At 44.1% G+C, this 12,000-nt stretch overlaps 1 protein-coding gene across 1 annotated transcript in view; it reads left to right on the forward strand.

The window, feature by feature from the left end:
- LOC146041447 (uncharacterized) overlaps window positions 1-12,000 on the forward strand; it is a 35,698-nt gene that overhangs the window by 8,119 nt on the left and 15,579 nt on the right. The window contains exons 4-7 of the mRNA XM_083161427.1: window positions 5,412-5,435; window positions 5,956-5,982; window positions 7,076-7,099; window positions 9,520-9,546. Coding sequence (XP_083017553.1) covers window positions 5,412-5,435; window positions 5,956-5,982; window positions 7,076-7,099; window positions 9,520-9,546 — 102 coding nt within the window. The remainder of the gene's footprint in view (window positions 1-5,411; window positions 5,436-5,955; window positions 5,983-7,075; window positions 7,100-9,519; window positions 9,547-12,000) is intronic.

Below are 12,000 nucleotides of genomic sequence, written 5' to 3' on the forward strand. Positions count from 1 at the left end.
CATACATAACACACACAATGTCACACTCTCATACATAACACACACTCTGTCACACTCTCATACATAACACATACTCTGTCACACTCTCATACATAGCACACACACTCTGTCACACTCTCATACATAACACACACTGTCACACTCTCATACATAACACACAAACACACTCTATCACACTATCATACATAACACACACACTGTTACACTGTCATACATAACACACACTGTCACACTCTCATACATAATACACACATTGTCACACTCTCATATATAACACACACACTGTCACACTCAAACATAACACACACACTGTCACATTCTCATACATAACACACACTGTCACACTCTAATACATAACACATACTGTCACACTCTCATACATAGCACACACTGTCACACTCATACATAATATACATACATGTACAGTACATACACATTATTATACTCTTAAACATAATACACACATTGTCACACTCTAATGCAATATGCACACATACTGTCACACTTTTACTCTCTTGTGTATTATACACATATAAACTGTTATACTCTCATTTTTAATATACACATACTGTCACACGCTCATATATAACATATACATACTGTCACACTCTCATATATAACATACACATACTGTCACACTCTCATATATAACATACACATACTGTCACACTCTCATATATATAACATACACATACTGTCACTCTGCATATTAATGAATACATTCACTTTATGTTTCCTCCACAGACACCCCTGATAAGGACAAACCAGGTAAGAATGGAATTTCAGGCATAAAGGATAAGTACTGTGACATCCGTATGTTGTAGTATCAGGGTGTAAGCCGAGCACCAGTGTAACACAGGGTGATGCTGCCACCCACTGGAGATTTACTATAAGCTTGTACCTAGCTATAAAAACCTCCAAGATTATTTACCTGAGACATGAAACACGTTAGACACATGTAATATGTTTAACAGTTTTGAATATTCATTTTCATTTAGAGTCTTCTTCAGCTTTTGCCCTTCTGCTGCACAGGAGGTTTCTGTCCTCCCTGAGCTCGGCTTAGGACACCTGCATTACGGTTTGATAGGTGAATCACCACAGTCAAAATTTTCATCCCCCCCCAAAGTTGTTCCATCTGTGTGGCAGGATCAGACAATAGGAGAAGAATGGCAGAACCTGTACTATGACATATGACGCTCTGTGTCCCCCGCTTCCCCCGGCTGCACCTCACTGGCAGTGTGATCACATAACTGGGATTGTATAACTTGTGTTTTGTCTTTATACAGTGGTTCCTGTACCAGTGAAAAGACCAGGTAAGTGCACAGTCAGAGTATACTGAGGCCTGCTGAGCTGCTGTCTGTCTGGTGTTCCTCATTAGCAGCTGCTGGGAAAATTACATATATACTGTATATATGATAAGTCTTCCTATTATATACAGCAGTAGTAATATCCAGATAATAAGTGAGGAAGTGTGTCTGCCCTTATGTGTGCACAGAGATCCAGCAGATGCGGCAGTGACCAGTATTAGGATTTACATATGATTGTACTTCACCAGGGCCACACACTGTCACACTCTCATACATAATACACACTGTCACACTCTCATACATAACACACACTGTCACACTCTCAAACATAACATAACACACACTGTCACACTCTCATACATAACACACACACTGTCACACTCTCATATATAACACACACTGTCACACTCTCATACATAACACATACACTGTCACACTCTCATACATAACACACATACTGTCACACTCTCATACATAACATAACACACACTGTCACACTCTCATACTGTACATACAGTAATACACACTGTTACACTCTCATACATAATACACACTGTCACACTCTCATACATAACATAACACACACTGTCACACTCTCATACTGTACATACAGTAATACACACTGTTACACTCTCATACATAACACACACTGTCACACAGTCAAAATTTTCATCCCCCCCCAAAGTTGTTCCATCTGTGTGGCATACAGATGCGGCAGTGACCAGTATTAGGATTTACATATGATTGTACTTCACCAGGGCCACACACTGTCACTGTCACACTCTCATACATAACACACACACTGTCACACTCTCATATATAACACACACTGTCACACTCTCATACATAACACATACACTGTCACACTCTCATACATAAAACATATTACATGTGTCTAACGTGTTTCATGTCTCAGGTAAATAATCTTGGAGGTTTTTATAGCTAGGTACAAGTTTATAGTAAATCTCCAGTGGGTGGAGAATATAACATTTTATATATAATTTTAATATAATTTTAATTTTAATTTTAATATAATTTTAATATAACAATTCTGTATGAGAATACATAACACACATTCTGTCACACTCTCATACATAACCAGGGGCGGATTGGCCCACCGGGAAACCGGGCCGTTTCCCGGTGGGCCGGCACATTTTGTAGCCGAAGTGGCCGCCCTCCCTCCTTATCAGGGCCGCGGCCGGCCGAACAGCTGTCTCTGTGCTGTCCGCGGCCGCAGCACCGTCCATTCCCTTATTAAAGATGGCCGCGGCCGGCCTCGGAAGCTCCCAAACTTAAAATGGCCGCAGGAGGGCTGGTGCGCATGCGCGAGCGCACACAGCTGCTCCCGCGGTCTGTATGAAGTGCTGCCTAGTGCCTAGCCGCCCGTGACGCTCCCCAGCTGCAGCAGCGTGAAGGAGTCGACCTGTTTTGCGTGCTGGGCTGGGGAGCCGGATTTGATGGGCAGCATCAAATATGCTGCTGAGTGCTGACACTGCTGACTCTGAGGGCAGCCACAGGAGACGCGGTAAAGTGCCACAAATAATAATAAATAATGCAGCCTGCCTCCTATATATATATATATATGTATATATATATATATATATATGTATATATATATATATATATATATACATACACATATATATATATATATATATATATATACACACATATATATATGTATATATATATATATACATATATATATGTATATATATATATGTATATATATATGTGTGTATATATATATATATATATATATATATATATATATATGTGTATATATATATGTGTGTGTATGTGTATATATATATATATGTGTATATATATATATATATGTGTGTGTGTGTGTGTATGTGTATATATATATATATATATATATATATATATATATGTATATGTATATATGTGTGTGTGTGTGTATATATATATATATCACCGTGCGCCCCTGCCAGTACCATTTATTTTTCTGCTCTCATGGTTGTGCCGCCGAGCGCATTGGTATATAACCATGTCTGTTAGCAGTCCTGTTCCCTGATTGTGTCCCACCCAGAGGCGGATTGGCCGGACCAGATTTCACTCTAGCTGGGCCGCTTACCTTCGTTAGAAGCGGCCGCAGCCCAGCCTGGTCACAAACGGCAGCATTGCCCGAAACAAATATGGCCGTCGCATATATGCATATATTAAATGCTCATATGCGGCGACCATATTTGTTTTGGGCAATGCCGCTGGATGTCGACGGAGGCGGTGGTAAGTAGTGTCCGCAACCCCGCCGACCCGCCCTCACCGGCTGTGGCGACAGCAACAAACCCCCCCCCCCCCCCTGCCGTAGCGGCAGCAACCCCCGCGCCGCCCCGAGGGCATCACTGTGTGCGGCATATGTTGTAATGGGCATCAAGGTGTGAGGCATATGTATAATGAGCATCACGGTGTGTGGCATATGTATAATGGGCATCACGGTGTGAGGCATATGTATAATGAGCATCACGGTGTGAGGCATATGTATAATGGGCATCACGGTGTGAGGCATATGTATAATGGGCATCACGGTGTGAGGCATATGTATAATGAGCATCACGGTGTGTGGCACATGTATAATGGCATCACGGTGTGCGGTATATGTATAATGGGCATCATGGTGTGCGGTATATGTATAATGGGCATCATGGTGTGTGGCATATGTATAATGGGCATCACGGTGTGTGGCATATGTATAATGGAGCATCACGTTGTGTGGCATATGTATAATGGGCATCACGGTGTGTGGCATATGTATAATGAGCATCACAGTGTGTGGTATATGTATAATGGGCATCACGGTGTGTGGCATATGTATAATGGAGCATCACGTTGTGTGGCATATGTATAATGTACATCACGGTGTGTGGCATATATATAATGAGCATCACGGTGTGAGGCATATGTATAATGGGCATCACGGTGTGTGGCATATGTATAATGGCATCACGGTGTGCGGTATATGTATAATGGGCATCATGGTGTGCGGTATATGTATAATGGGCATCACGGTGTGTGACATATGTATAATGGGCATCACGGTGTGTGGCATATGTATAATGGGCATCACGGTATGTGGCATATGTATAATGGGCATCACGGTGTGGCATATGTGTAATGGGCATCACGGTGTGTGGCATATGTATAATGGGCATCGCGGTGTGGCATATGTATAATGGGCATCACTGTCTCCCCTCCTTGCATCTTCCACCACTTTGTGACTCCCCTCCCTGCATCCCCTGCCACTCTGCATTCCCCCTCCTACCCTGCATCCTGTGCCACCATGCTGTCCTCACACTCTGCGTCCTGTGCCACCCTGTGTAAGTCCTCACTCCCTTCGTTCTCAGCCTGCATCTCCCCTCCCAGCATTCTACGCCACCCTCCATCCCCCCTCCCTCCCTGCATCCTCTTCCACCCTGCCACTCTACTGTGTTGTGAGACCCCCTGTCTCTATCTCCCCAGCCCCACAGGCTGCAGAATAAACGCTGTACGCATATGCCTATTCTGCAGCCTGAGGGGCTGGGGACATAGCCAGCAGCTCGTTGAAATAGACCACACCCCCATATTGATAGGCCACGCCCACAAAAAAAACATTGGCGCGCCTACGGCGCGCAACAACGCTACCGCGCCGCCACCCCCCCCCCCCCCATCATTAGGGCTGCTTCAAGATATTTCCCGGGCTGGTTTTAATTCCCAATCCGCCCCTGTACATAACACACACTGTCACACTGTCATACATAACAAACATTGTCACACTCTCATACATAACACACACTGTCACACTCTCATACATAATATCTACACATGTACAGTACATACACACTCTTATACATAGTACACACATTGTCACACTCTCATGCATCATGCACACATACTGTCACACTCATGCATATTGTTGCTTACTGTCACACTGTTACTCTCTTGTGTATTATACACAAAAAAACTGTCATACTCTCATTTTTAATATACACATACTGTCACTCGCTCATATATAACATACACATACTGTCACATTCTCATATATAACATACACATACTGTCACACTGCATATTAATGTATACATTCACTTTATGTTTCCTCCACAGACACCCCTGATAAGGACAAACCAGGTAAGAATGGAATTTCAGGCATAAAGGATAAGTACTGTGACATCCGTATGTTGTGGTATCAGGGTGTAAGCCGAGCACCAGCGTAACACAGGGTGATGCTGCCACCCACTGGAGATTTACTATAAGCTTGTACCTAGCTATAAAAACCTCCAAGATTATTTACCTGAGACATGAAACACGTTAGGCACCTGTAATATGTTTAACAGTTTTGAATATTCATTTTCATTTAGAGTCTTCTTCAGCTTTTGCCCTTCTGCTCCACGGGAGGTTTCTGTCCTCCCTGAGCTCGGCTTCGGACACCTGCGTTACGGTTTGACAGGTGTATCGCCACAGTCAAAGTTTTCATCCCCCCCCCCAAAGTTGTTCCATCTGTGTGGCAGGATCAGACAATAGGAGAAGAGTGGCAGAACCTGTACTATGACATATGGCGCTCTGTGTCCCCCGCTTCCCCCGGCTGCACCTCACTGGCAGTGTGATCACATAACTGGGATTGTATAACTTGTGTTTTGTCTTTATACAGTGGTTCCTGTACCGGTGAAAAGACCAGGTTAGTGCACAGTCAGAGTATACTGAGGCCTGCTGAGGTGCTGTCTGTCTGGTGTTCCTCTTTAGCAGCAGCTGGGACAATTACATATATACTGTATATATGATAAGTATTCCTATTATATACAGCAGTAGTAATATCCAGATAATAAGTTAGGAAGTGTGTGTCTGCCCTTATGTGTGCACAGAGATCCAGCAGATGTGGCGGTGACCAGTATTAGGATTTACATAGGATTGTACTTCACCAGGGCCACACACTGTCACACTCTCATACTGTACATACAGTAATACACACTGTCACACTCTCATATATAACACACACTGTCACACTCTCATACATAACACACACTGTCACACTCTCATACATAACATAACAAACACTGTCACACTCTCATATATAACACACACTGTCACACTCTCATACATAACATAACACACACTGTCACACTCTCATACATAACATAACACACACTGTCACACTCTCATACTGTACATACAGTAATACACACTGTTACACTCTCATACATAATATACACTGTCACACTCTCATACATAACATAACACACACTGTCACACTCTCATACTGTACATACAGTAATACACACTGTACATACAGTAATACACACTGTTACACTCTCATACATAACACACACTGTCACACTCTCATACATAACACCCTGTCACACTCTCATACATAACACACACTGTCACACTCTCATACATAACACACACTGTCACACTGTCATACATAACAAACATTGTCACACTCTCATACATAACACACACTGTCACACTCTCATACATAATATCTACACATGTACAGTACATACACACTGTTATACATAGTACACACATTGTCACACTCTCATGCATCATGCACACATACTGTCACACTCATGCATATTGTTGCATACTGTCACACTGTTACTCTCTTGTGTATTATACACAAAAAAACTGTCATACTCTCATTTTTAATATACACATACTGTCACTCGCTCATATATAACATACACATACTGTCACATTCTCATATATAACATACACATACTGTCACACTGCATACTAATGAATACATTCACTTTATGTTTCCTCCACAGACACCCCTGATAAGGACAAACCAGGTAAGAATGGAATTTCAGGCATAAAGGATAAGTACTGTGACATCTATATGTTGTCGTATCAGGGTGTAAGCCGAGCACCATTGTAACACAGGGTGATGCTGCCACCCACTGGAGATTTACTATAAGCTTGTACCTAGCTATAAAAACCTCCAAGATTATTTACCTGAGAAACACGTTAGGCACCTGTAATATGTGTAACAGCTTTGAATATTCATTTTAGTTTAGAATCTTCTTCAGCTTTTGCCCTTCTGCTGCACAGGAGGTTTCTGTCCTCCCTGAGCTCACCTTAGGACACCTGCATTCCGGTTTGACTGGTGTATCGCCACAGTCAAAGTTTTCATCCCCCCCAAGTTGTTCCATCTGTGTACCAGGTTCAGACAATAGGACCAGAATGACATCTATTATGTCACTAGCGAAGCCGTATGTCCTGAGTATAAGCTGTGATTGTGCCACCGCCAAAAATCGCCACCACTAGCACCGCTGTCTACTCCCCCCGGTCATTGACGTGGTGACCCTGCCACACACGCCGGGACCTCACTTAAACACTGACCATACTCGCCTATAACTGGTGATCAGTGATCAGAACTCCTGGTGGGCAGTTGGTTATTGGGTCTCCCTGCTCCTGTGATCAGCATCACTTTGCTGCTCACAGTACCCACTCCATAAATCCTGGTTGGACCTTACGGCACAGCCCACAGGGGCAACTCAGCTACAATAAACGCTTATTACTATTAAATTACAAAAACAAAGGTAGTGCTCTGTTTAAACCGTATTAACCCCAATATAACCGGTCACAGGTGACAGCCAGCAGCTGTTATCCTGGGTGCGTACACAGCTGCGCAGCATTTATTTTTGAACAAAAATATAATCCTTTGGTTTGCACCAGGTTTGGGGATTCCCCTCTGGCCGTCACCATAATATACAATTTATTGTAAGTTTAATGATGTGTGTCAATTATCAGTGACAGCCTGACCTTGTGTTGTATTTATTTGTATGTATTGCACAGTGAGGTGCGGTCAGGCTGATGGCTGGGGGGGAGGCACTGCCTAGTATCAGAGACACAACTGCACAAACAGATTTCACTTGCCCACAACAGTGATTACAATATTACAACCCCTTATACTGGGACACTAAAAATCAGTTCTGGCTTTCATCAAGCCTGCATTTTACCCATAGGCGTAGGGAGGGCGGAGCCACTGGAGCTCACGCTCCGGGCGCCGATTGGTTGAATGGCGCCACTGGACCGGCCCCCCTCCGCAAATCATCCGTGCACTACATCTTAAGAATAGAATTTAACAGGCAGCGGCCCTGCCCGGCGCCTGCCTCCTGCCCTGCTCACCCGGTCCAAACGTCACGGACCGGACGGTGAGGCCGGGCGGCTAACTCACTGCTCTCTGTTGCTGCTGCTGCTGCTCGGGCCGGCTTCCGGGCAGCGCAGCGCAGCATAACTCCAGACTCCTCTTACAGTCACCTGCCCGTGCTACCCTCCTCCCTGGCTACAGCAGCGTCATCAGCCATCCCAAGCGCTGGCTGTAGCCTGGAGGAGGAGAAGATGTTCTGCTGCTGCCCGTGCTGCCCTGGACCTGCTGCAATCATTGATCCTTATCCAAGGTGAAGGTGGATTTTTTTATTTATACAGCTAATTCATACCTCCCAACTTTTGAAGTTGGGGCGTGGCCTCGAGGAAAAGGGGGCCTCACGGGGTGACTTGAACTCCGGCCACGCCCCCGTTTCGACGCTCGTCCGCGTCTATTCTCGGCAAGCTGGGGGGGCTCCCAACTGTCCCCCCCACCGCGGGACAATGGTGGCCCCGGGCGGGACGCGGGAACTTCCCTGAATATTGGGACGTTCCCGAGGTAAGCGTGACAGTTGGGAGGTATGGCTAATTCATGATGTTATAAACTTGGGGTTTGCGCGATTGGTGGGGCCCGGGGGAGGGGATGCTGTATTTATTTACAGCATCTTATATAGCGCAGATTCCGTTACAGTGTCTTATATAGTGCAGCAGGTTCCGTTACAGTGTCTTATATAGCGCAGCACGTTCAGTGTTTTTTCTTTTTTTTTCTTTTTAAATGTAACATGCCAACACATGTTAGCCACGCCCCCAATTCATTACCGGGGGGGGGGCGCAAAATATGCCCTTGCTCCGGGCACCATGACACCTAGCTACACCGCTGATTTTACCTGGGTAATCCATGAGCACTCCGGTTTAAAGGGATTTTATGGGAAGCCTATCAATAGTGCAGAGATGATATTCATACATTTAAAAAAATATTTTTGTATTGGAATATTCATTTCTAGAGCCAGAACCTGTACTATGACATATGACGCTCTGCGTCCCCCGCTTCCCCCGGCCGCACCTCACTGGCAGTGTAATCACATAACTGGGATTTTCAAACTTGTGTTTTATCTTTATACAGTGGTTCCTGTGCCAGTGAAAAGACCAGGTAAGTGCACAGTAAGAGTATACTGAGGCCTGCTGAGGTGCTGTCTGTCTGGTGTTACTTATTAACAGCTGCTTGTTACATTATTTATATATATATATATATATATATATATATATATATATATATATATATATATATATATATATACTGTATGTGATAGGTATTCCTATTATATACAGCAGTTGCAATATCCAGATAATAAGTGACAAAGTGTGTGTCTGCCCTTATGTGTGCACATAGCTCCACTCAGGGCCGGTGCGAGGCACGACAGCGCCCCAGCTGTGGGGGTGGGGGATGGTGTCGCCCCGCCGCTCACACATGATCAGGTGAGGGAGGTGATGCGGAGATGCGGTTGCCGAGTTCATTGGGGTGATGCGCCGCCACTGGGGGGGATATCAGACCAGCCCCACCACTCACCCGCTCTACGGTGAGAGGGTTATGCAGCCGCCGCTCACCGGGCTCCACAGGGAGGGGGGACCTGCTACCAAGTCCTGAGTGCCGCCCTCTAGTGGCTGGCGCCCCCATAAAGCTGCCTAGTGGTGGTGCCGGCCCTAGCTCCACCAAATGTGGCATAGTGAGAAGTATTAGGTTTTACCTAAGATTGAACTTCATCAGGACCACACACTGTCACACTCTCATACATAACACACACATTGTCACACTCATATACATAACACACACACACACTGTCACACTCTCATACATAACACACACATTGTCACACTCATATACATAACACACACACACACTGTCACACTCTCATGCATAACACACTTATTGGCTCACTCTCATACATACTGTAATATACTCTCTCTCTCTCTCTCTCTCTATATATATATATATGTATATATATGTATATACATATGTATATATATATATATATATATATATATATATATATATATGTATGTATATACATATGTACACACACATACTGTCACATTCTCATACATAATTCACACACTGTCACACTCTCATACATGAACATACTATTACACTCTCATGTATAAAACACACAGTCACACTCTCATACATAATACACACACACCCACTGTTGTACTCTCATACATAATACACACACACTGTCACACTCTTATACATAACACACTGTCATAATCTCATACATAATACACACACTGTCCCACTCTCATATATAAGACACAGTCACACTCTCATACATAATACACACACACACACACACACACACTGTTGTACTCTCATACATAATACTAACACACTGTCACACTGTTATACATAACACACTGTCATAATCTCATTCATAAGACAGACCGTCACACTCTCATACATACAGGACCTTATTCAGGTCCATTCGCCACTGCGGGTGGGGGCGGAGAGGGTGGGGTGGTGGCCGGCCCCATTAGCATTTGTGAACACCCAGCGTTTTATGGGCATTCTCATGACAACGCTGGGCATTCTCATGCTAATGAGACCATAACGTGGCCAATGGGGGTAGGCAGCTGATATCACCGGATGTCAGCTGCCCTCTCATTTCATCCCAAATGTTCATGTATATGTAAGGGTGCCCCAGATTAAAATATAACTTTAATAGTGTTATTTAAGATCGCTGCAAAGGTAAAACCATGCATATGACACGAAAGACAATACTGAAAAGTTAATAACTTTCCTGACGTGGCGGGGGTAAACACAAGTGGTCTTTTTAATGTTCAGTACTTGGGAGAATGTGGGTGCCTTTCTTAAATGAGGGTGGTAGGTTTAATAACTTTAAAAAAAGTGGGAACCGTGTCCCTACATCCACCTACTATTTCATTTAAATATACTGTGGGGAGACTATGTGCAAACGGCGTCTCGATTATACCCATCACCTCTAATGCAGTGTGCTAATAGGAACACTGTCTGATATGCAGAATGGCGTCCTAGGCTCAATGTTAGTCACTGTACTCTCCGGTATTTAAACACTGGATATAATATATTCCCAGTGTCACAAACTTAGTGCTGTACTCAAATCGGTGTATGCCGTCACACAATAGTGACCGGAAGAACGCTGCAGACACTGGATATAGTGTGTTCCCAGTGTCATAGGCTAAGTGCTGCAGCCAATTCAGTGTGTGCCGTCACACGGCAGTGAGCGGCAGACCACACACAGAATGTGGTATTGAGCGGCAGAACGCTGCAGATCACAGTGACAATAGGCGCACCGCTAGGCTAACACATTCAATTCACATTTGTAAAGTATACAATTTAACCCAGTATTCCCCCCCCGATCATGTGAAACACTGACGCGCGTTTCTCAGTGAGCTTTTTCTGGCCTTAAAAAAACTCACTGTGAAACGCGTGTCAGCGTTTCACGTGAGCGGGGGAATACTGGGTTAAATTGTATACTTTACAAATGTGAATTGATTGTGTTAGCCTTGCGGTGCGCCTATATTTTATTTCTTTCCCTTTATCTCCTATGTGCACCGCAACAAAGACACA

The sequence above is a fragment of the Crinia signifera genome, chromosome 19, assembly GCF_055691185.1.
Source record: "Crinia signifera chromosome 19, ASM5569118v1, whole genome shotgun sequence".
NCBI lineage: Eukaryota > Metazoa > Chordata > Amphibia > Anura > Myobatrachidae > Crinia > Crinia signifera.